At 41.6% G+C, this 27,132-nt stretch overlaps 1 protein-coding gene across 4 annotated transcripts in view; it reads right to left on the reverse strand.

Moving 5' to 3' along the window:
* FHL2 (four and a half LIM domains 2) overlaps positions 1-27,132 on the reverse strand; it is an 81,567-nt gene that overhangs the window by 11,336 nt on the left and 43,099 nt on the right. For all 4 annotated transcript variants that reach the window (XM_066577879.1, XM_066577865.1, XM_066577861.1 and 1 more), the window contains one exon: positions 781-955. In XM_066577879.1, coding sequence (XP_066433976.1) covers positions 781-955 — 175 coding nt within the window. The remainder of the gene's footprint in view (positions 1-780; positions 956-27,132) is intronic.

The raw sequence follows: 27,132 nt of genomic DNA on the forward strand, positions 1-27,132 counted from the left end.
TGTACTTAAAATCCATCATTCAGCCGCAGAGAGATAAAGTATCTCTCAATAGACAGCATGCTGTGTTGTCCATGTGGGGCGGGAGATTACACTGTATTCATTGTATACAATGCAGCTGTTTGCACAGCTGGGTGTGTGATTAGTCACATGCTGGACTCTGCAAACAGCTTCTGGAGGCCCATTTACATGCAAATAAAGATGATAAAGTATTAATGGACATTAGTGTCCATTAACACATTATGCAAAAAGATTGCTAAAACTTTCAATCTTTCAATCCTTTGAAAGATTATCTTTGCATGTAAATGGGCCCTAAGTCTCCCCCAGTTAGTATACAAAGCCACAATCAAGACTAATATTTATGGTTATCCTTTAGATTCAATTCATGTAAAGACATTTCCAAAAATGATATTAACCCTGTCCAATCCACTGTCTGACGTCTTAAGACATTATGATTTAAGGCTGTACAACTCCGACGTTGGAAGACGTCTGTCAGGGTTGTCTTACTGTATATTGCCAGCCTCTCTGCTGTCGGAGCCTATCCAACGTGTCACCTCATGCAGTACTGGCTTTAGCCAGCAGATAGTGCCGTTGTATAACAGCAGAAAAAGAGTTAGTCCCCTAGGAAAACCAGGATACAAACTGGATTGGAAAGGGTTAAGAACAAGGGGTTTGAAAAGTATTGGTGGCAAATATTTACTGCACTTCTTTTCCAAGTCAGAATCAACAGAATGAATTTCCTTAGCTTTCTGTTTCCTCCTACAATCTGCCCCATGCACTAACCTGGCATGATCGTTTTCTTGCATTCGTTGCACCTAGAAGAATATTCATTAGAATAACATTCAGTACAGATGAGATGTTCGTCCTTTGCAGCAAATGGTTTGTCCACCAGTGAGCGCTGACACTGGAAGCAGTGGAAACAGGCTTCATGCCAGTGGCGATCCTTGTATGAAAGATCCTGAAAGAGCAATTACCAACATTACAGGTCATCCCTTTAAGGGTGCTTTTACTCATGGCAAAAAAAATCCATCACTGATAAATTGGCCACAGAAACCACATGTCTTAAATGTGGATTCGCCGTGGAATTGCTGAGGATTTGCAAACAGCAGATTTTATGGTGGATGTGCGAAGCACTCTAACAGTATAGATTTGTAATAAAAGGTTTAAAATAACACTTTCAAATACTGTATTAGATTATTGTAAGTTACTAAAGTGGATATACCTAACTGATCAGAGTTGAGACCACTGAATTATTTGAGGATGATCACAATTGAAATTGCCATAACTCCAACATACAGTAAGTATAATTTAGCACTGGAGGATAATAAGTATTTTTCCAAAAAGTCCAATACATTGTGCAATGAATATCAGAGCTATCATTGGCCTGCAAGATGATTAGATCTGGGGCCTGTTCCGCCAGTTAAGTATATGGTCAGTAGATTACACCTAAGTATAATGTTTTGCACAAGTAGTTATTAGAGCATAGCTAACCATGCCCTAACAAGCATTGTTCCAGGACAGCATTTAATATATATTTTCCTATTAAAACTGTAAGAAATGGCACATATATCATTGAACAATTGTTTAATTACAGCTGCTGCAGTATGCTGCTGTCAACACCTGATCTCCAGTGTTACCTGCTATTTCATATAGGGTAGTTGGCTTTACCAGCTTTTCTGGACCAAAAAGCAGAGAGTAAAAAATGCCTACCAGTCCTGACTCCCAAGTTCCAGAGCACGGACTTCCCTCTAAAAGTACAGATTTTATGGAGATGAGAAAGGCATTGGAGTTTTTCTTGTACGACCAATGGGGACAGCCCTTTTCACCTGTGCTCAGTTACTTCATTATATCTTTCATCCACTTCAAAAAGTTAGCAACCATATTTGAAAAACAATCATCACATTAAATAAATTTGCAAGTCCTCAGATCTATCTTCTTATATTTTACCAAGAACTGCCAGATCACATGATCAAAATGAAGCTGTCACATTACATAGTGCAGATTCTGCAGAATACTTGGCAAGGCAAGCTTGAGCTATAATACTCTCCATAAATAACACTGTGACTTCACACAGGATATTTCTCAATTTTGAGTGATCTCTAACAGCCCAGTAAAGAATATTCCTAATTCCAGTAGATAGTAAGCATTAATAAAATGTGATATATACAAGACATTAGGCAAACAAAGTTGTATTACCGTACTATTACATTTTTCAAATGATATTTGGATTAAAATGACCAGAAAAGCTAGCAGCCAAAGAATATTATTATATAATGTTTAAGAAAGAGTGCAAGCAGAGATAATAATCAGTACCACCCACAGTACTATGGAGTCAAGCAGCATAGAGTAAACTAGAACAAAATAAACCTGTGTGTACATAGTCCTAAAATGAAGTGTGGGGTATCAATGGAAGGAAGAGCAGCAGATCGATGCCATTTACCGCTGAAAACATGACTCACAATATTGACTATATGCTGACCAACTATAACAACTGGATTAGCTGTTACATAGAGAAGGAATTATATTTTATTCACATTCATAAAATGGTATTGAATCATTTGGTTGACCTTTGCTTATAATCACAATATACTTCTGTCCTTTTGCTGTGTCCTTTTGCTATGAGCACTGTACAGTATCTGTCGCTTTAGGAAATTTTTCATATTAAGCTGTTTCTGGCCATTGACCTGTATTTTGCATGTATTACGAGTCTTACCCATACCAGGCTAGCTGTTATGGTGGCTCCCATACAGAACATACAGAGAAGGGAGATTCTGCACCCTCATCTCGCTGTAGCACACCCTCAGAAGCAGCAGCATGGAGGACATTATAAAACTGTACTGAGCAGTATAGATGTGAATAAAACATTGAGGCAAAATATAAACTGCAATCATGACACCCTCAGAAGCAGCAGGATGGAGGACATTATACAGTAGTACTGAGCAGTAGATGTGAATACAACATTGCGGCAAAATATAAGCTGCGATCACAACTCTATATCCATTGACTGCCTCTAGCTGTTCCCTCTACCTCAACCCCTTCCCCTTTCCATAAACTTCTATCAGCTGAACCTGTATTCTGATCCCTCACTGAACATCCAGCCTGTCTTTACTGAAGAAAGATTTTAGCAGTGAATTGAAAGTATATTACGACTAGCAGGAATTCTACTTTCAAATTAGTCTTTGGGACACTTGCTATGCAACTATTTATACAGGTGACGCATTGCAGTGGATCTGACCTCACTGCTCAGCCAACTTTGTTTAAGATGAGGTTCTTCATTGGCTAGCCTATCTTTAAGTAACCTTGACTTGCACAGTGTGGTGTTTGTAATAGCAGCTATTGGGTGCATTTAAATCCAGAATTCTATATTTAGTTCTAGTACCTTGTTATCATCAACTTAGTTCCAATCAATTTGGTCTTCTTCCATTAGTCACGACTAGTTCTGGCTTTGTTTTCTAACCTCTGGTTTTGTCTGCTCATTCATTGTTTTTCGCTGTCTAGCCTTGATTCATTATTCAGCTTGCTTGTTTGGCTTTTTATCTGTGTCCTAGTGCCCTCTCTTGCTTAGAGATATTATTTTTGTCACCAGTAAGCACAACTAAGGGTTATGTAGGGACAGTTGTGTCAGGAGAGACTAGGGGAAATGATAGGGAGAGCTAGTGTTAGAGGGGTTTTCTAAGCACTATTTTTATTATTGATGACCTATCCCCAGGGTATGTCATCAATAGTTGATCGACCATGGTACGCCTCTGATCCCTGTGTATAGCACTGACAGCAAGCACCCACTCAGCTGAGTTTCCGAGTGGCGTCCTCAGCCAATCAGTATTTGTGCCTGGAAAACCTGTTTAAGTATAGGATTTCTCTGCTTGCTTCTTCTTTTGCCTACCATCTGTTCCAGTATCCTTTGTGAGTTTCATCAAAATTATCTTCCTCATCATCATTCAGTTATACCATTACCTTCTGCCCTTGTCATCTAATGGTAAATCCATAGTTTTGTATTGTGTTGATACATGCTTCATATATATTCTTTCAACTGTCTGGTTTTTACATTATTCAGCTCCACTGTAAGTCCTGGGGTATCTGAGTACTAGGAGACACCTTGAAGAAAGGTGACTGCTAAAGGTGAAGTCAAGTTGTGGTGTTTGGTGTACAGCTGGCGAGTGATCAGTACAGAAGGCAGGGCGAAGAAAGAAAGGAGCTTGTTAAGAAGAGAAGATGCCCCTTTTCTATAATAAAATATATTTTTGCTTGTGGTATTGGGTAATGAATAAAATTGAAACTACAGTTTCACTTTAACATTTAAAATATATAATATGGTGGAAAACTATAGCTTTTAAGCCAGACTCTATATTTTAAAACACCTGTGCTCCTTTTTCCTTCAGGTATGTCGCTTCTTAGTTGAATTTATTTTGCAGTCATATGGAATGCAAATTATTTACTAAGATTCTGCAAAACTTTCTTTCCATTAGAAAAGTGGTTAATACCAGGTACAGACTGGCATAGTTTTGTTCCAACGGGCATGGGTGGTGTATCAGAATATAGGCCATGTTATACTGCAGCCTTAGCAGATTGCCTCCAATATGTGCATGTACTTTCCAAGCCAAGATCTCTGGATCTGTAGCTATGTACATTAGGAACTTTGACTAGCTTTGTTTTTTAAAAACCCTTGTATTCATAAGTCCTGGCATATACTGGCTCAGTACACTATGATGGTCAGCTGCACAGTCTCACTTAGCACATTAATTTATTTAAACTGAAGAAATATTGTCCTGCCTAATCCATAAAATTCCGAGAACGAATATGTCCAGCCAAGAACATTTCAAGAAGAATATGCTCATGCACACACTATTCTACTTCAGTTTTTATTGAAACCACTGTCCAGAATAATATTTATCCTTCAACTCAAATAAATAAAGAGGAATTTAAGACTACTTCAGCTGAAATTTGTTTTGTCCTAAACTTTTTACATCCACTTTTACCACTTATAATCTAGCTCAAGTCATAGTTTATATGGCTACCATCTGCAAATATGAACAAACAACAACTAATAGGATTAGTAGTATACTGCTGCCAGCAATGTCAAAACAGTAAGAATATGTTGTTTTTTTATGGAGTGATGATCCCCTTTTGTACGTATATAGCTCTAAATTGTATGATGGACCTCACACAGCAAATGCCATAATAACCACTTGGGCTGAATACTTTATTTCAGGATTTGTGTTTGAAGCGGAGATGATTCAACAAGGAATGTGGTTAAAGACACTCACCAAGTCCAATAATTCAGTTTTGGTGTAATGAAACCCAACAATTACTTATTAGGGATCTTTCGATAGATGGTAGAAAGCACTAAGGCTTGGGAGAATACCTAATGTTTTTCCTCAACATTGCCAGTTTCAACCTCAGTAGATATAATGAAAAAGGTTTGGTACCTCAGTGGATAGAATAGGGGTTTAAATACTGTACATATTAAACATTTATATACAGGGATATTAAACATTTGCTAAATGACTATCAAATTGATACAGTGGGAGAAAGCACCCTACCACAAGGGCCTAAAGACTATGGGGGAAAGGGAAGGAAACAGGTGAGCTTAGAAGGTGCTCATGTTGTGGTGCCAGCAGGGTTACTGTAGATTTCAGGCTTTTCTGAAGATGTGGGTTGTCAGGTTATTTTTTCAATGATCACATTAGTAAATTCTGATTTGAAAGAGGATGGCTCATGAAAACAACCCCAGTCCATAGGTCCTATTAGGTCTCAAGTCCACTAGAAAAATACAATACAGATTCTGCGCGGATTTGCTTTAAATTGTATTTTTTTTCATGCGGATATCCACACCTATAGATAGCAATGTGGCCGATCCGTGCAGAATCCGCGGTAAAATGGAGCATGTCGCGTTTTTTCTCTTGCGCGTGAAAAACGCTAATTGATTAAAATGCCATCCGCGGGTGCAAAATTTAATTTAATTGACCTCGGATGGCCAATGATTCCCTATGGGCAAAATTGAATGTGGATTTCACCTGCGGAATCCATAATTCAATTTTGCTAGTGGACATGAGGCCTAAGGGTATATGTACATAATGGAGGGAGGGGGATTTCCATGCACTATGAGCTAGAACAGAGAGCTGCACTATTTGAGTGGCTTTTCTCCTGGCATACTTGTAATGTTCTTGTATTACATCGAAATGGCTGTTGTGTAATACTCCTCCTGCAGATATCAGAAATCACTATATGATTCAAAATGGTAGTTGTTGTGTTAAGTGGTCCTTTATTGTTATCCATTGTACTGTGCAGACGTTTAAATCAGGCGTGGAAAAATGCTGCAAAGTAAGAATGCTTTAAAAAAAAGAAGTGTTGGTATTTTTTTTTCAATTAACAAAATGCAAAGTGCATGAACAAAAGAGAAATCAAATCAATATTAGATGTGAGCAACCATTGCATTTGAAACAGCATTAATTCTTAAAGGGACACTTGCACACAGTTTTTGAAGGAATTTGGCAGGGAGGAGCTTCCAAACTAACCACCTATCTGTGGATGTAACCTTGCTTAGATCCTTCTGTCTCTTCATGTAATCCCATAAAGACTTGATGATGTTGACAACAGCTGCTGCAGAATAAATTTGGAGCCAGTCAGACGCCTCCCTGATGGTATTGTGTGATGGATAAGTATCTGCCAGTATTTCTCAGCATAGAGGACACCATTAATCCTGACCAAATCCCCAACTTCATTTGCTGAAATGCAGCCCTACACTTGCAAGGAACCTCCGCCATGCTTCACTGCTGCCTGCAGACACTAATTATTGTACCTCCATCATGCTTCACTGTTGCCTGCAGACACTCATTATTGTACCACTCGTCAGCCCTTTTGTAAACAAACTGTCCTCTTTTACAGCCAAATAGTTCACATTTTGACTCCTCAGTCTAGAACTGCTGCCATTTTCTATACCCCAGTTCCTATGTTTTTTTGCATAGTTGAATCATTTGACCTCATTTCTATGTTGAAGGTTGACCTTATTTATACTTTTGGCCAGATGTCTCCGAATAATAGATGATTATACCTGGGTGCAACTAGTTTCTGCCAGGTCTGAGCCGACGACACTGCTGGGCATCTTCGGATTTCGAAGGGAAGTAAGCACAATGCGGCTGATGTCATGATATAATCTGTGACATTAAACTGTCTTCCACAACCTCACATTTGTAATAGAGTTTGGCTGTTCCTCACCCAGTTTTAAGTCTCCTACAAGCTGTGTCTGTTAATGACTATGTTTTAACCTACATATGACATATTTGTCATCTGTTTGGTATAACTGGTTAATCATACACCCGACTATAATCTTACAAAATGCCTGACTGTATACACTTGAACCTAGAAGAACTGATGCATTTTTGAAGACAAAGGGTTGTCACACCAAATTCTGATTTGATCTAGATTTCTCTTTTGTTCATTTAGCATTTTGTTAATTGACAAAAATAAACTACTAACACTTCTATTTTTGAAAGCATTCTTACTTTGCAGCATTTTTCCACAGCTGCCTCAAACGTTTGCACACTACTGTAATATGACATAAATGATCAGTTAAATATTTGCTTTAGTTACTGTGATGTTAGTAAGGTAAATTACATGACTATGGTCAGGTTTTCATTTTTTGGCTGTAAAAGCTAGCAAATATTTTTTTTTCTAGTTAACCAATAAAGGTATCACCTCTATAATACCTAAGTCTTCTTTATACAACAGTATTTACCGTATTTTTCGCTTTATAAGACGCATTTTTCTTCCTTCCAAAGCGGGGGAAAAAAGTCGCTGCATCTTATAAAGTGACGTGACGAAATTTGTCACACCGGCATTTGTTTGTGCAATCGTGCGTTTAAATGCGTAATCACGCTAACTAAATCGCGGTAGCACAAACTCGCGATCACGCAAAAAATGTGGATCTCTTACCAGTTTTCTCTCCTCCCAACTGCCACCCATACGTGCCGCTGATTGGTGGTAAGCGCCGGCAAGAACTGCTGCTGCTTCCCCGCCTCCACCAATCGGCTTTTTGACTTTCTCCTGCCGAACAAGCGCCGCTATGACATGGAGCTCCGCTGTTTCAGACCTCTGCTGCTCCTTCTGCTCTGTTGCCTGGCACTATTCCCTGCACTGTCCCTGGGTGAGTTAAAAATATTTTATCCCTATTTTCCCCCCTCTAAAACAGAGGTGCGTCCTATCATCCGATGCATCCTATAAAGGGAAAAATACGGTAATATCATATAGATTTTTCTAGCTAACATGGTACCATACTATTTTTGCAGTGCACATTCTGGTAATAAAGATTTGCATTTCTGAGAATCCATAGGCTAGACTATTGTATATATAGGACACAGCCCCACTGGAGTAAGTTATAGGGAATAGCTGTTAAAAAGAAATTTCTTTACAAAATGTGACCCTTTGCACATTGTGTAACTCTTTAAATCATGCATCGTACGCACATTCCAAGACTGACTACATTTCTCACTAATTTTAGCCAGATAATTTTACCATAAAATATGCAAAAGTTTGAAGTCTACTCAACGGTTTTACAAACAATAACATGAAATGATTATATGTAATGTATTGGCTTTAGTCCAACTATCTTATTGGTACCACATGTAGTTGTTAGTCACTAGATTGCAAAATAATGGAAATAAACTAGAGTAGAGAAAGGCTCACATGACAGTGTGTGCCAGTGTGCTACATATAAATCTCTCGCGCGAGCACGCAGCAAGTACACAATGACATGTGTAGTATAAAGAGCTGACCCAGAAGTATGCTTAGCTGGATTGAGAGAGTTGGTATTCCCACAGAATCCAGCTGACATACTGTCTGGCACCCACTTGGAGCCGTTTCCAGAGGGGCCCCGTGGGGTCCTGTACTTGACATCCCCCTGGCTGCCCCCAGCCAGAAGTTCCAGGCCACTAGGCTTTCTGATGCCAGCCTGGGGGTGTTGAGGGACCTTGCGAGGGATCCTCCCTCTGCGCCCAATGAAGAAAAGATTTGCGCGGATCTGCTAGCCACCCTGCAGGTGGACAGGTCCAACAAGGACACGGATTGCAGCCTCTGGGAATTAGCGGTCCCAGTGCAGGAAGGCTTACTCCCCTTCATATCTGCTTTCACTGGGAAACCAGGGAGGGCCCAGTTGACAGTTCACCAGGTAAACACTGGGACCCATCCCTGGGGTAGGCAGTCTGCCTAGCAAGGCGAGACAAGGAAAGGAAGGCTCTTAGATTGTCTGGTACTCAACTTTTCGCGACACCGGACAAGCGACCATGAGCCACAGCCACAACTCTACAGCAATGCGCCTGGCCCTGCACTGTAAACCATTTTGTCCTTCACTGGACAAGAGGTGAGAGGGGAAGGGACAATACCTATCGATCCCACCTCTGTCCTCAAACACTCTGCAGTATTTAGAATAGAATACAGGCTGATTAGTACCCAGCTTTCTCAGGCTTCTGCATGCATGCAAAATCAAAGTTCAAATCACCCACCTGATCCGTTCCAACGCACTCCAGAGCTCTACAATATGCATACAAAAACGCTGCCACAAACAATTTCGTAACGGTAAATTGGGACCCGATTTATGAATTATTAATATAATGTTCGGAGAATATAGTTAGGTGTTAACACAGACAAGGCTCACTAATTAATTTAAAGTTTAATTTTCAAAGAAAAAAGCAGTGCTTATTTACAGAAAAATACAAAAATGATGTTACAAGATAATCGGCAAGAGACTTACATATGATACTACAGACAGTAAAATAACAGGGATTGATATAAGAGTGTTACCATTCTTATGCGTGGAGTCTCACTGGGTTACTATGGGGCAGTCATCATATAAAGTGACATCCAAGGGGGCTGACCCTGAGCACACATCCATGTGCGATTTTTAAACTCTCACTGGGGTAACTCCTACTTAGTTCCTTCTAGCCCCCTTTGGGGGCTGGCTTACCTTGGAACACAAAATCCCATGAATATATATTTTCTTCATAACTCCATGTGGGTGTGACCCACCATGAAAATATGATGACGACGTTTCCTCTCATGATTTTACGTGCATTTTGAGCCCACACATGAGTAGGTTCAGACGCATGTGGTCCAAGATACGCAATTCTTGGTTCCTCAGCATCGTGCAAATATGGCAGTCCCAGCATCTTATTCGTGGTTATGTGACTTTTCACAAAATATTCTTTTCCTCGGGCTGCGACGTACAGATCTTTCATAATTACTAAATTACATTTTTTTTCTTTATCTTGAGTGAACGTCCTTTTGTTAACTTTGCCTCCAAAAGTTATCACATCAGCTGGTTATGGCCTTCAGGAAATGGGCGGAGAACTATTGGCTCGTGAAGGGCCAATTCCTGTCCTTATCTATTATTATAAATATTTGCTGGCTCTGGCTTCAGAGGGGCTGTAAGACACCAAAGACCCCTTCGGGGATGTGACAGGCTTTTTGAAGCCTGCTGCTCAAAGCTTCCACAACATTCAGCTTTCCTATACACGGAAAGGCATCTAACTCTTCTCTATACAAACTATACAAAATGACTGGCAGACTCTAACCTCCACATCACAATACATATCTATCAATCTCATATTTTTATCTATCTCACTGGTATCTAGCTACCTATCTAATATCTACCTGTCAAACTCTGATTTGACATTGAAAGTTGGGAGAAAATGAAGAGTGATGGTAAATTATGAGAGACAAGTAATAAGAAGGATAGATATAAAATGCAATGGATTGTAGCATGGATACATCGAATGAGTTTAAGGGTACTTTCACACATAGTGGAAAAATACACCACAAACAAAACCACACTAAAATTTGGATATTTACATGCATTTGCAATGGAATTTCTGCAGATTTGCAAAGGGTGAAAGACACAACAATTCTACAGCAAATAAGTGTCAAAACCTACATGTAAGGGTTTTAACAGACAAACGTATGCACAAATACACTCGCCAAAAGGTTTGAAGATGGAAATTACACTGCCCAATGATGATTTTGTTTCAGGCTCAAAATTAGCATATTCTTATGTTTTTTTCATCTGCTGAATACAAAAATCACCATAAAAATGACCGATTAGCTCTTGCTTTGCAGATACAGTGACATGTCATTTTTTAGAGTTTACATTTTTATTTTGTGGGAATTTTTCTGGGGAGTTGTCACACCTCTCAACTGACTTAACACAACGTTCTCCATATGTTTGTAGGTTATAAACATAATAGGTGTTGCCATGACTGAGTTTCCTATTGTTTCTGTTTTTCTTATTTTCAGAATTTCTGGTTTTGGAGTCCTTTTGAAGGTTTAATTTGCTATATCAAAATGCCACGAAAATGTGTAAATTTAGTGATTAATTTTTGTTACATTTGTGGTGAAATAGCATTTTTGTCACAGAAACGTAATCTGATGCCTCTTGTGAAGACTGCCTATCATCATTATTTTGGTATGAAGGTAGGGGCCCAGGATAAGTCATGGGCTCCACATATATGTTGCAACTCTTGTTCAGGTAAACTACGAGAATGGCTGAAAAAGAAAAAACGATCTATGGCTTTTGCTGTGCTTATGGTTTGTGCCTACAAACCATACAGATGACTACTGTTTCTGCTTGACTCCGCCTATAAAGGCAGGATTGTCAATGAAGAAAACAGGAATAGTTCAATACCGGAATCTTCCATCTGCTATTCGATCTATTCCACTTTCAGATAGTTTACCAGTTCCTACTCCACCCCAATATTATGAGCTTGAAGTAGAAAATGAAGAAAGTGTGGAAAAAGAACCACCCAACAAACCTTCCACATCCCATGACCCTGACTTTGAGGTAACAGATGATACACTGCACAGTCAAGCAGAATTGAGTGATCTCATTTGAGACCTTTACTTGTCAAAGGAAAAGATGGAACGTCTAGGGTCAAGACTACAGAAATGGAATCTTCTCCAACCTGATGTCAGGGTCTCACAGTACAGAGAACGTCAGAGGGATCTGCTTCATTTTTTTGAGAAGAAAAACAATCCGGTTGTTTGCTACGAAGTTAATGGCTTGATGAAATGTTTGAATCTGAACCATGATCCAACTGGCTGGAGGCTATTCATAGACTACTCCAAGCTTAGTTTGAAAGCTGTATTACTTCACAACAGCAACCGTCTTCCTTCTATTCCTGTTGGTCATGCAGTTCACATGAAAGAGACTTATGCAAACATGACAGCCCTCCTCGACTCAATCAAATGCAACTGGGGTACACTAAATACTGTTGCTTTTCATGTATGTGGAACAGTAGGGATAGGAAATCATATTACACTCAAGTGGACTGGCCTGCAAGAAATCTTGACTCTAACGAGAAAAACGTTGTTGCCGAGCCTCTCGTGGACCCAAAAGGTGTTCTTCTTCCACCCCTACATATAAAGCTGTGTTTAATGAAAAATTTTGTCAAAGTTATGAACCAGGAAGGACAGGCATTTAAGTACTTAAGACACGAATTTCCTAGATTGAGTGATGCAAAGGTTAAGGAAGGTGTTTTGTTAGGCCACAAATTTGACAACTTGTAAAGGATCCTGCGTTTGACCGAGTTTTGGAGGGAAAAGAAAAGCTTGGCAAGCTTTGAAGGGAGTTATTTATGGATTCTTAGGCAACAAAAGAGATGATAACTACACTCAGTTAGTGACAGTACTTCAGGAAAAATACCATCAACTTGGATGCAACATGTCCTTTAAAATCCATTTTCTTCACTCCCACCTAGACTTTTTTCCTCCTAATTGTGGAGCTGTCAGTGATGAACACAGAGAAAGATTCCACCAAAATATTTCTGTAATGGAACAAAGATATCAGGCCGTTGGACTGAAGCAATGCTTGCTGATTAATGCTGGTCTGTGTGTAGGGTTGCTCCAGAACTCACTTACAAGAGGCAAGCCAAAAGCAAACAATCTCATGAAGTCACCACATGATTCTCTTCACACCGAACCACCTGCCAGAAATTTGCCCATCAATTTAGAACTCTTAGAATGTTAGGGTGGACGCACACTTGCAATATTTTCTCTCTTGCGCTGCGAGAGCACGAGAAAACTCTCACCTCGCAGCGCAAGAAAGAGGCCGGTATAGAACCAGCATATCGCAAGTGGTGTCAATGGGGCCATTTATTCATAGCTAAGGGCTATGTGTGATTGGCTGAGCACTCAGCCAATAGCTTAGCAGTAGCTGCTATTGGCTGAGCCCTCAGCCAATCTGCACAGCCCTTTCAGGAGGCGGGGATTTTTAAATCCCCGACTGCTGAAAGAGCTTAATAGCAGTGCCGGAGAGCCAGCAGGAGGACGCGGCTGAGCACAGGAGAGGTGAGTAATAGTTTTTAAAATTTTTTTACACACTTATTGATGATTATCGGGGAAGGGCTTGAAATATAAGCCCTTCCCCGATAATCATCAATAAGTGTGCGGGGCTTGGCTGAAACCATTGCTTTCAATGGGATCGGCAGCAGTGCCGATCCCATTGAAAGCAATGGAATAGATGAAGGATACTCCTGCCACAGCTGTCACAGCTGTGGCAGAAGTCTCCGGCATTCTCTTTTAAATGGGGCTAGCGCTGCTGCCGCTGGCCCCATTGTAAAGACTGGCGATATGTCGACGTGATGCTGATATCCCGGCGTCATGCCGATTTTTTTCTCGCACTGCGATGCAAGATTTTAACTTTAGTCTCGCATCGCTGTGGAGAAAAAATCGCCAGTGGGTGTCCACCCTAACTGTCATAAAAATACATTTAAAATGCACTTTTAATGTTGTTGGCATATGTAATTAAAATGTGTCATTATCTCTTAATCTGTTAAAATAATATACTTCCACCTTTTGTATATCACAGAAACTAAAGCTAATAAAGGCACTTTGTCATATTTTTCTCACCCCAAAATTAGTAAGATTTGACTCATGAAGTTAAGGAAACATTCCAAAATATTTTTTTTGTAGGCCAGTGTTATCAGGCTGATATGCGCATGTCAGCACGTAGTACTGTATTTTTTGCACGCATGTGTTACTCCCTTTCATGGAATAGAATGGCTATTTAAAGCCAAATAGAGGCTAACTGTCTTTTTTTCCCTGCGTTGTCTGCAGTGTCACAACCTTCCCCTTGCTTTATTTAACCTGACATAGACTTCTATGGTCGCTTTCTGCGTAAAACGCAGAAAGATAGGGTAGGACCTTATGAGAATGGACCCATTGAAATCAGTGGGTTTAATCCATCACGTTTTGTGGGTGTGAGTTACACGTGAGCAAAAACGTGCACAAACACGTTCGTCTGCTTAAGCCATTAAAGATGGTTTCACATCTGTATTTGGAGTCCTTTTAAAACTTATCAGTTTTTAACTGAATGTGGACTAATTACAAACTGAAGCAGAACTGATGCATGTGTGCAAATAACTTTTTTTGGGTAGAGTAGCTGATTGGATATGCAGGTCATTGCACATTCCACAAGTTTCACTCTGGGAGGTCTGCCAGAGTTCTTCCTCCAAGCCAGGACAATGCACACAATACACACTCCTGGCTGGTGGGTGGTGGCTGGACTTCTCCCACCCCTCCTCTTCCCTGGACTTCTCTTCTTTTCCCTTCCCTTCCCTCTCCCTCTGAGATCACCTATTGTTTTGCTTTGCAGTGTACTGATAAACCCTACAGTTTGCTTTCCTCTGTCACGGACTTTAATGCAAAAAACAAAATAGGTGTGTTGTGTTCACTTTCCTTTCCTTTTTTTACAGGAACAAAAACACTGCAAGCTGCACTTTTTTTCCTTTAAAAAAACTGAAAGTGAATGGAACAGAGTCAAACTAAACCCAAACTAAGTGTAAAAAAATGTATTGGACCAGTTTGCTTAAGTTTTTTTATTTTTAAAAAAAGAAAAGAAAGACTGAGGGACAGACGCAATTGTGAAACCACCCTAAGGGCTTATTTACAGGAGCGTATATCGGCTGCCATTTTCACGAACTCCGACCCTCCCATTGCTGGCTGTGGACAAGGGACTGGGAGCTCAGCTCTACCCCTGCCCCACCGTCTCCCATTGCAAACAGCCAGAGGAAAGGAGGAAGGCAGAGAGTCGGCGAAGAGGAGGGAAGGGGGAAGATAGCTCAGATGGTAGTGAAAACGGCAGCCGATATAAGCTCCTATGAATAAGCCCTAAGTCATGAGGATTTTGGTGTAGATTTGTTTATAGTGGATTTTTTTACAACACATGAAAGTACTCTAATGCTCTACACAAATATGGCAACCTTTTTATGTTGAATACATGGTATGATGGGGCAGTGCACATCTACCCAAATTTTATGCACTGTCTTAAATTTTATGCTTGTTCAGTGCAATACTTCACAATTTGTGCTCCAAAACTGCACTTTATGCTGCAATCTGAGTTATGGAGCTAATTTATTCAACCTTTCACCTAGCTGCATACAAATATACTCAGATACTTCCTGTTCTGTTCTCTCAATAAACACTCCATGCTTGTCAGTTCTGTTTTATGGAGATGTGATATGACTGCTACAGAGGTGCAATGATGCATCTATCGTACCTCTACTGGAGATTTTTTTTGTTAGATCTCAGACATTTCCAACATTAAAAAAAAATGATGGCATGGTCAGTTAGAGTCCACATGCATTCTCCAATATATACCACATCTTTTGCAGACTTACAGCATCACACAGCTAATGTGTAGCTCTACAGTTTGCATGTGTCCTTATTTCTACCGTTAGTACCACAGTCATGCCTTCTGTGGAATAGTACAAAGGGAAAAGAGAGATAGGTAAATGTGTATGACAGCTCATATGCATCACCTGAATGCTGTGCTATGCATCCTGCTAGATTTTCCTTAACTTTAACCGTTTAAAGGCCAGAGTGTTTTGGTCTTAAAGGACCAGACATTGTTTAGTGATTTTATCCATGTGGTGGTTTTATGGCCTTATATTTTTCTCCTGGACTGATTATTTATGCAGCTTTTTTTTGTCACATATAGGGCTATTTTTGTACCTTTTTTCACAGACTTTTTTTTACTTTTATAAGGCATAATGTGTACAAAAAGTCAGAATTTTTTAAATTTATAGTTCTTTATTTTTAAAATTATTATATTTACTTTAAAATTAAGTAGAGAAATGGATTTACCATTTTGTTATGTTATCTTTTAATATACAATTTGTATAATCGCAGATAGTAGGGTGGATATGGCGTCAGTTTAGATTGTCATCGGTGGTGGGTCATTTTCTCTTTTTAAATATATTTTTATTTTATTCTGTAACTTTTTAAACATATTTTTGTACCTTTTTAACATCTATGTCCCCCATGACATCATAAAAGAGCTATACGGCACATATTTACTGTATTGTTTTTTTTAGTTCACACTTTTTCATTGTAACTGTAGCATCCATTGAAGCCGCAGTAACAGGGCAAAACATCCCCCTAGTGTGACAGTAGTCACTGTAATAGCTGGTCAGGGGTCTGCTAAGACCGGGAAATGACTGCCGAGTCTCATGCATGAAGCGACATTGCCACTTCCTGCATTCTCTGCATAGCACTCATTGAGCTTGTAAAGGAGAAGGCAGAAGCAGTTAAAAACCCCTTCTGTCTTTGGGTCCTCGGCTGTGTCTCACAGTGGAAAATCAGTCCTGTTCCTGCTTGATTGCAGGAGCAGGAGCTTTAATCCAACGGCATATATTTACTATCGGCCAGGATTGAAGCCCAGGACCAAGAGCTGTATATTTTTATTTATTTCATTTTTATTTAGGCAGAAAGACGTGTGTGCTGGAATTTTCTTGCATTGTGCATACAGGTAACTGTCAGGTAACTGTCAATCACTGATAGCTCCGCCCATTGAACTCTTCAGGTCAGAATGAGCAGAGATATAAATGAATAAAATACAAGTTATACTGAATCTTTCCCCATAAAACTATATATCAATCTGCTCAGCTCCTCCTGCTGTATATCATTCTGCCTTCCAGAATGGACAGAATGTTCAAGTTGACTGATTCCTTTTAAAGCTAACCTGACAACAGTTGTGAGCAGATTAAACCATTGAGGCCTTTTCACATATCCCACATTAGTTGCAGAATTGCACCAAAATTCTGCAACTGTGTACACTACAATGTTAGTGAATTGGGTTTTAATAAACTTGTTCACTAGAAATGGAAATCTATTGTAGATTCAAGTGAGGTTGCAATTCACAATGAATTTAATTAATTTCAGTGTAAAACGTGAAATCCCTTGGCTAAATCCACAACAAAATAAAGTGCGAATTTCATTGCCGATTTTGGTTTGGATTTCTAAAATTCACAGAGGCAGTATATTTCTTTTAATTTGTCAAACCTAGTCACTGAAAAAGAGAAAATATTAAAAACTAGCTTTATTAAATAGTTCTTAAGAAATATTTAATAGAGTTTTTAATATTTTTGGATTTCTGATGTAGAAATACAGCATATTTTTACATCAGAAAGTAGCTTTACATCTACAAAACACTAAAGTAGAGCTCTTTCCAATTTTTTTTTGGTATAGTTCATGAAGCCAGCATACCTTATGAAATAAACTTTTAAAACTTTCCGTGCTGCATGCTAATCATGACAGACGGTCCAGTGGGCAGGCCAGGCCATCTCTGCAGCCCACACTTCACTCCATAACCTGGCCCCTCCTTGGCTTACTGACATGAATGAAGTCTCCTAAGTCATCCACAGGATGAACCAAGTCTTGGATCATCCTGTGGATGACGTAGAAGACGTCATCCAAGTCAGAGAGGGCTGTGTTATGGAACAAACTGAGGAAGGCAGAGATAGTCCAGCAAGCCCATCGGACTATTCAGCTTTTATTAGCATTCAGCGCATGACATTTTAAAACTCTGTTTCTCAAGGTATGCTGGCTTCATAAACCATAACAAAAAAATTTATCGGAAGGAGCTCTACTTTAAGTTCTGTAGGTGTATGTGGTTTAATCTACTCAGATTGCGAAGTTTCCCTATAATACTCTTTAAAGATACACATAAACCCTCTTTGATTGAATGAAAAGATGAACTCCTACCAGACTTCTATTTTTTTTTTTTTTGTACAGCTTCTCTAGATTTTCACTTTACAGACTTATTAGAAGTTTTGTCTGCCAATGAGGATTTATTTCCCTCCTTAAACAGTTCTTGGGGAATGATATTTAATAGCAAATCATAAATATGACTTTAAGAGTTCGGGCTGATTAATTCCTAAATATTTTTCTGAGTCCAATGTCCTGATTTCCTTCCAACTTTTGAAATTCCTCATGTCCCCTGCAGAAGAAAATGGGACACAACTCCAGAGAATAATCTGCTTGTTTTCACAGGGAGATGGAGAAATAAGAGCTGTTCACTATTTTCTTGCTTTTTTTAAACAATTTGGATATTATAAAATATCCTTCAATGATCCCATGAATAGGGTTTAAAGTAAAAGAGGTAATGGAAGTAAAGTTAGAACAGAAAGCTGCTACTTTATTAATTACAACTGTGATTTCAGAGGAAAAAAACGGACACAATTTTATGGATTTCTTCTGGCTGCCTGATGCTGCGATGACTGGGTCATGTCAAAGAAAAGAGAGCACAATGTTCTTTCTTTCCACGTGTTTAAACAAACAGGCTTAGAAGATATGAGCACATTTAACGTGTGGATACACATAAGGGGAAAAATACTAATCCTGCACTAAAAGCAGGTACATTACTACATATAGCATTAAAGGGGTTGTACACTTCTGTATGACCATATTAATGCATTTTGTAATATACATCGTGCATTAATTATGAGCCATACAGAAGTTATTCACTTACCTGCTCCGTTGCTAGCGTCCCCGTCGCCATGGATCCGTCTAAATTCGCTGTCTTCTGGCGTTTTTAGACGCGCTTGCGCAGTCCGGTCTTCTGCCTGGTGAATGGGGCCGCTCGTGCTGGAGAGCTGGTCCCGCGTCGTCATCGTAGCTCCGCCCCGTCACGTGTGCCGATTCCAGCCAATCAGGAGGCTGGAATCGGCAATGGACTGCACAGAGCCCACGGTGCACCATGGGAGAAGACCCGCGGTGCATCGTGGGTGAAGATCCCGGCGGCCATCTTGGAGAAGGAAGAAAGAAGTCGTCGCAGAGCGGGGATTCGGGTAAGTAATACAGATTTTTTTTTTAACCCATCCTTTGGGTTTGTCTCGCGCCGAACGGGGGGCCTATTGAAAAAAAAAAAAACGTTTTGGCGCGAGACAATCCCTTTAAATATATTGCGCAGAACATTATGCTTCTCAATACTTTTCCATGTTGTGTAAGGCAGGTAGTATGACATTCAGCAACAATTTTGTTCTTGGGAACAAAAGTTGTCATATAGTTATATAATATCATAGGGTTGCCCTGTAACTGTTATGTAACCAATGAAGAGGGGTGCATAACACTGCTAACACTTACACCATCTGCACAGGTACCACACCATCTACCAACAAGCCAGAGAGTTGCAAAGTATTACTTTCCAATTCCTACTAGGGAAGGGTATAGCAAATAATCACAAGCTTCTCACATCTCAGTATGGGAGGGAGAGGTGAATATTAATGAGCATGATAACACAGAATTAAGGGTTTTCCCTGTATTATACAGTTAAGTTTATCTGCCAATTTTGAAAACTTTCAACCATTTGCAAAAAGGCAATCACACGAGAAGAATTTTTTTTAAATTAAATCTTTTTATTGAACTTTATCTCCATTTTCTGTTCTTTTCCACCATCACAAAACATACATTTACATAACATACAAAGAGTCAACCTAGCAAAGTATGGCTCTGTCCCCCGCAAAGAATGTCCTTTCGGATTCCATTTCTGTTGCTGCAGTTCTCAGTCAGTGTTCATTTGTAACAGCTTCTCATTTATATCTCTGTAGCAGTCCGTAGCCTCTATGACTTCCCTTCTGCATCCCCCATTTAGACATCGTACCTTCTACCCCTTCTACTCCTTGCTATTGAACCATATATTGCACACAGATATTCCTTTTTGTATTTTCGGTCGACTAGCAGGACGGCCGTCAGCAAACCAACTCCCCTCTATCTTGCATGGCAGAGATATAAGACTGTCAGGCCAAATGCATGAAGCCACTTTTAAGCCATATTTCATAGTATTTCTTACTAGCTTTGCGCTTGAAATATATACCTTTTTCCCATGGCAGTATCTGGTTTACTTTTTTCTGAAATTCCCTCAGTGTGGGAGGATTCTCATCTAGCCAATGTTGCGCTATAAGTTTCCTGGCTATGTACAATAGTCTGGCCAATGTCAGCCGTTCCTGCCCGTCCACCGCAGATCTTCCACATATCCTAGTACACATACTATCGGGGATCATTTCAATTGCACTCCATACACTTTTTCTATTTGGTCGCACACCTCTTCCCAATATCTGCTTAGTTTAGGACCTCTCCACATCATGTGAATGAGACCTGTAGGTTGTATCTTGCACCTAGTACACAGTGGATTATCTCTAGCCCCTATATCATATAGGAAGACAGGGGTATGGTACACTTTATGTATCATATAGATTTGGGAGAGCCTATGGGTTTTGCTTAGTGAAAGCTTCGGGGTCATTTGTACTATTTCCTCCCATTGCGAATCCTCAATGGGTCCTTTGTCAGCCTCCCATTTATTTTTTGTTCAAAAAGTTTTTATTAGGACAGAAAATACAGCATATATGTATCATATTCTATGTTACAGCAGGCATCAGTACATTCATATCAGTGCGGAGAGTCTCCTATGTTAGGCGCTCTCGGGCGCCCTGCATCCAAATTTCCGCTGTCCTAGAATTTTACTGAAATAAACCTAACTATCTAACCATAAAGCAGAATTGAAATCATACGAGAACTGATGTAAAATAATAAGAACATAACGAAAGGAAGAGAGAAAGAGACAAAAGGGGTAAAGGTTGTAGGAAGCAAAAAAGGGGGGGTAAGAAGGAAAGGGGCTAGGTAGGGGTGAGGGATGAGTCATCAGTATACCTCCATGGATGTACTTGCGTTCTCATAGGTTGAAGATTTCAAGGGATGAGCCGGCCAGGCCAGAGATTGGTACCAAAACATTTACTGGTGCGATGACCCCATGTTTCTCCCTTTCCTGAGCAGGAGAGGGCGGGCGGCCCGCCTATGATAAGACCTGCCCGCGGGCTACCCACTCCGCAGCCCTGGGGGATGACCTAAATTCCAGCCAGGGTCGCCAAATCGCGTAGAACCTTTCAGTGGACATGTCCTCGTCCGCCCTCATCTCCTCGTACCTTGCCAGCTCATTAACTGCCTCCACCCAGTGTCTCCTTGAAGGGTGGGCAGTGGATCACCAGAACCTTGGGATAACTTGTCTGACTGCCTGGACAAAAAAAGCGAAGTAAGCCTTTCTTGGTCGTTGAGATAAATCCCAGAAACATAGATAACACCGCTATCTTAAATGTGAGTCACGCTTCCCTTCCACATAGGCTGTTGTGTAACCCTGACACATCTTCCCACAAAGCGGCTATAGGCGGACATTCCCACCAGATGTGTGACATATTTCCCCTTATGTCCAGGCATCTCCAACACGCAGGGGGGCCTGAGGGGACATTTTGTGCAGTCGCTCTGGGGTTCTGTACCAGCGAGACACAATCTTGAAGTTTAATTCCTGGAGTCTGGAAAAGATTGTACCTTTATGTGTCAAAGCAAAGGCCTTCTCCCAAACCACCGGCGAGAAACATTTGCCCAGTTCCTCCTCCCAGGCTCTCACATAACCCGGCAAGGTGTCCCCCATCTCCCACTCAAGCATCATCCTATAGAGTAATGAAATCAAATGTCTGGGAGAGTCAGTAGACATGCTGATCTCTTCAAAGGTGGTGAGAACTCTTGTTAGATTCGGTCCAGGAGTCAGGGAGTCCAACGAGCCCCTTAGCTGAACGTATTCCATCCAAGCCCCTGACGGGACATGCCCCTTTACAAAGAGCTCCATCAGGGTCCTCAACCCCGAGTGCCCCATCACATCCCTCAGGCACGGCACAGAGTTTGTGGGGACAATCAACAGGGATTTTCGCTGCTCGAAAGCTTTGAATTGGGGGTTTGCCAGCAATGGGGTGAGTGGGCCAGGGATCGAGACCAATGGAAACCCTCTCATAAGGCCCGACCAAGCCTCCATCAGTTGGCCCAGCAGGGGTGATAGCCTAGGGGAGCCTCTGAGCAGGCCACCCGGGATCCAAAACATGCCATGGGTCAACCTGGGCTCCAGGTCGTGCTCGATTTCGACCCACAGCTTAGACTCCCGTTATTTGTGGAGGTTCAGCACGCAGTAAGGTATGTTAGCTATGTTAGCCTTGTAATATAGGGAGAAGTCCGGGAGGCCCAGGCCTCCCCTCTCGTTGGTTCTAGTAAGCAAGCTATACTTTACTCTGGGTCTACGGCCGCGCCAGACAAATTTTGTGATTAGGGAGCGGATATGCATCAGAAAGGGCCTGCATAGCTTGGGGAAAGCCTGGAATACATATAAAAACCTTGGGAGGGAGTCCATCCTAACCGAATTAATTCTACCCCCCCCCCCCCCCCACAGGACAGGAAAAGTGGGTTCCTGTTATTTAGGTCTCTTTCTAGATTAGCTAAAAAGGGTTTAAAGTTTAGTTTGAACATGTCGGAGGGATCTGCCGGTAGCTGGACCCCTAAGTACTTAATGGAGTTGACTTGCCATTTGAATGGAAACTGTCCCTGCAGAGACAGCATCTTGGGCCGCGGAAGGGAGGCATTCAATATTTCCGTTTTCTGCATTTTGATTTTGAAGTTGCTCACTGCGCTAAACCTGCAAAACTCCTGCAATAGAACCGGAATTCCCACGTTCGGGCAAGGCAAAGCCTCCCATTAATTTTTAAGTGATGTCAGATGTGTCTCATCAAGCTACTCTGTAGGTGGTAGTACATCTGTGAGATCTTTCCTTTTGCAGTGGAGGATCCACCTATTATGTCCGCCACTGAAAAATTGGTGATTTTAATCTCCCTGGTACCACATTCAGCTTGGTAAGCGTGCCTAAGCTGTAAGTCCCTTAAGAATTGTGAGTGTGGTAGATTGCATTCCGCCCTCAATTGCGCAAATGTTTTAATCATGGTCTCATCTATGATTTGGGGCATGCGGCTAATACCCTTATCTATCCATTGTTCAAAGTCACTTGTCAGCCCAGGATTATCCCAAATAGGAGTATATTGAGTACAGCCCTCTATTTCCTGGAGCCCTTTTACCTTCCACCACACCTTGTGTATCATGAGTATTGTTGGAAGTCTCTTAGTACCTACTGCAAATTTTCTTGCCTCTAAGGCCTCAAATAACTTTAGTTTCTCAAAATATGCTGTCAGCAGTCTGTGATTCAGGCCCTCTACCTCCTCCAGCTCCCACCCTCCGAGATGCTGCCTCTGGGAGGCCAAAAAGTACAAAAATGGATTGGGCAGTGCTAACCCTCCCTCTTCTTTAGGTCTGCAGAGTGTTTCTAGCTTGATATGTGCTCCCTTTTTGCACCATATCAGCTCTCTGAACAATTTTTGGGCCCTGTAAAAGAACCGCTGCACAATCCAACATGGCGGATTATGCAGCACGTGTACTAACTGCGGCATCCATATCATTTTTATCAAGTTTACTCATCCTCCTACCGACAGTGGGAGTTTGTTCCATACCTCAATTTTTTGCTTAAATTTAAGGAGCAAAGGGTCTAAATTAAGTTTAACATAGTCTCCTATGTTGAGATATTAATACCTACGTTTTTGAAGACCGGGGTGCAAAGGAGGGGGCCCCTTCCTTGTCAATTGTCAGCTCTGGCTTATTCACTGGTAGTTGTTGCCGTGTGGCGGTTGCTGGTCCTCTCAGGGCGGCGGTGTGCAGCGTAGTGCTGGTGGCGCTCACACCTGTGAGTGCAGCTGCCGTGCACGAGCTCCCTCTTGTTATGTTCTGTTGGGAGTTGGCTGTCTCCCTCTCTCCGCCCCTGGGCGGAGGCTTTTGTTTAAAGGTCGGGCAGAGACTGGCAATCACTGCCAGTTATTGGTTTCCCTCAGTGTGCTAGCTAGTCTGCCTCGGTTGGTCTCCTGCCTCTGTTATCTTGTCTGCTATACTTTGCTATTACCTGCCAGGTCTTTCCATCTGCCTCAGTTCTGCTTAGTATTAGTCGTGTTAGTTATTTACATCTGCCTTTTCTGTCAGTATTCTACCCTTTCCATCCAGGTATGCGAACGTCCCTTTTCGGTCCCTAGTGAGTGTAGGGATCGCCGCCCAGTTGCCCACCTGGGGTTAGCCAGGAGTGGAAGCAAATAGGCAGGGACAGGGGTTGTGGGTGAGATCTAGGGCACCCGGGCTGGCGTATCAAGGGTAGTATACCGTAACAGTAGTATTGTCGACTTGTCCCAATTAATTTTTACACCGGAGTATTTGCCAAACTCTTCTACCGTCGTTATTGCATTATCCAGGGAGGACTCAGCATCACCTAGAAACAGTAAAATGTCATCTGCATGCAATGCTATTTTCTCTTCGAAACCTCTTCTTCTAAATTCTATTATTTCTGTATGCTTTCTTATGACACTCGCTAATGGTTCCACCACTATTTTAAACAACAGAGGGGATAAAGGACACCCCTGCCTCGTGCCTCTATGCAAGGAAAAGGTATCTGTATTACCTCCATTCACAGTCACGCAGGCTCTGACATCTTTGTACAGGATTTGCACCCATTTTATAAAGGTGTCCCCGAATGCCATCCTCCCCAACAACTCCCATGTGAAGGGCCATTCCACGCTGTCAAAAGCCTTGGCTGCATCTAGCGAGCATATAATCCTCTGCCCTTCATTGTCTGCTGGTAGTTGTAAATTAAGAAACAGCCTACGGATGTTGACAGCCGTGGAGCGTGATGGGATGAATCCACTCTGATCTGAATGTATCAAGGTTGATAGAACCTGGGATAGTCTGTTAGCTAGGACTTTCGCAAAGATTTTTACATCTACATTCAGCAATGATATGGGCCTATAGGAGTCCACAAGTAATAGTTCCTTGCCTGGCTTCGGGATGATGGTTATTACAGCTTCCTTCATGGAGGGGGGAGTTCGTTTTGCACTTCCGTCTCTCTAAACACCTCAGGGAGGTGCGGGAGGAGAATGCCAGCGTACTTTTTATGCACCTCTACGGGTAACCCATCATCTCCTGGTGCCTTATTGTACTGCAGTGAGGTCACCGCTTCCTGCAACTCCTCCAATGTCATTAATGCATTCAGGAAATCTTTAAGATCCCCCAGAAGCCTGGGAAGAGATATTCCCGATAGATAGTTTGCAATTTGCTTTCTGGAGGTTTGGATCTTTGAGGAGTACAGGGAGCAGTAGAACGATCGTATTATTTGCACAATTGAAGGGGTGTCCGTTTTAAGTGCGTCTCCACTGTCTTTTATCCCGGTTATTAACGTTGATCCTCTCTGTGCCTGGGCCATGAAAGCCAGCATGTGACCCGTCTTCTCTCCTTCTTCAAAATAAGTCTGTCTGTTAAAACCTAACTTGTGGGCCGTTAATTCAAGGGTATAGGAGTTAAGCGTTTCCTGTGCTTCCTGCCATTTTTCAATATTTTCTACCAAGTTATTCTCCACATATAATCTTTCCGCATCCTTTACTCGCTCCTGTAAATACCAGCCTGCCTCACTTCGTTGGCGTTTAGCTTCTACTATTTTTTGAAAATATTCACCCCGCAAGTAGGCCTTCATAGCATCCCAGTGCATAAATATAGTGGATGTACCGCAGTTTCTCTCAAAGTATTCCTCTAGGGCCTCCTTCACACCTCGGTCACCTATAATTCCTATCCAATATCCATTAAGTTTCCAGTGTGTTCTTTTGGGGCCACTATCTCTGGTATGACAGATAACTAGCTTCACTGGCGAATGATCTGATTCATTCTAGGCAGATATTCAACTGCTATTACATTAGCATATAACAAGTCATTACCAACCGCTAGATCTATCATTGACAGGGAGCCATGTGCTCTCGAATAACAGGAGTAGCCCTTTGTCTCTGGCTGCTTCACTCGCTATATATCCAAGAGAGACGTTTCCTGTAGTAGTCGCTCCAGTGGGGTAAGACCTCCCCCCACCTCTGATTGCCCCTTCCTCATCAATCTGTCTGTCTTTGGCTCAATAACGTAGTTAAAATCACCTACCAGGAGAATTGGGGCCTCCGACGTTGTGCTCACAAAGTCTAATATCTGCCGCATAACTGCCTCATTATATGGAGGAGAGATGTACCATGCCACCATTACACACACAAAGCCATAAACTTTACAATGTAAGTATATGTATCTCCCCTCTGCATCTACCTTGTAGGAATAACATTGAAAGGGGATTGAGCGGTGGATCAGCATGCTGACCCCCCTTGAGTAACTTGTATATACAGAGTGAAAGCAGTGTCCTGCCCCGCTTACCCGCAGTGCATTGGCCGCTTTTTTGGAGAGGTGGGTCTCCTGTAAACATAATATTAGAGGGCTGTGTTTCTGGACTGTCTGAATTACCACCAAGTGCTTAACTGTCTCTCCCATGCCCCGCACATTCCATGATATTACTGTGAACCCATCAGCCAAACCCTTTCCTTGGTATATCTGGAAAGGATGATAGGCTCAGCAGCACATTATTTTCTGCTTCACACATCTTTTCCCTACTAACAGATATTCTGCAGCTTGCATCTATGACACTTAAAGGGGTTGTCCCGCGCCGAAACGGGTTTTTTTTTTTTTTCAACCCCCCCCCCCCCGTTCGGCGCGAGACAACCCCGATGCAGGCGTTAAAAAAGAACACCGGACAGCGCTTACCAGAATCCCCGCGCTCCGGTGACTTCTTACTTACCCGGTGAAGATGGCCGCCGGCATCTTCTCCCTCGCTGGACCGCAGGGCTTCTGTGCGGTTCATTGCCGATTCCAGCCTCCTGATTGGCTGGAATCGGCACGTGACGGGGCGGAGCTACACGGAGCCCCATTGAGAAGAGCAGAAGACCCGGACTGCGCAAGCGCGTCTAATTTGGCCATTAGACGGCGAAAATTAGATGGCACCATGGAGACGAGGACGCCAGCAACGGAGCAGGTAAGTGAATAACTTTTGATAACTTCTGTATGGCTCATAATTAATGCACAATGTACATTACAAAGTGCATTAATATGGCCATA

Source organism: Eleutherodactylus coqui, chromosome 1 (genome assembly GCF_035609145.1).
Source record: "Eleutherodactylus coqui strain aEleCoq1 chromosome 1, aEleCoq1.hap1, whole genome shotgun sequence".
Lineage (NCBI taxonomy): Eukaryota > Metazoa > Chordata > Amphibia > Anura > Eleutherodactylidae > Eleutherodactylus > Eleutherodactylus coqui.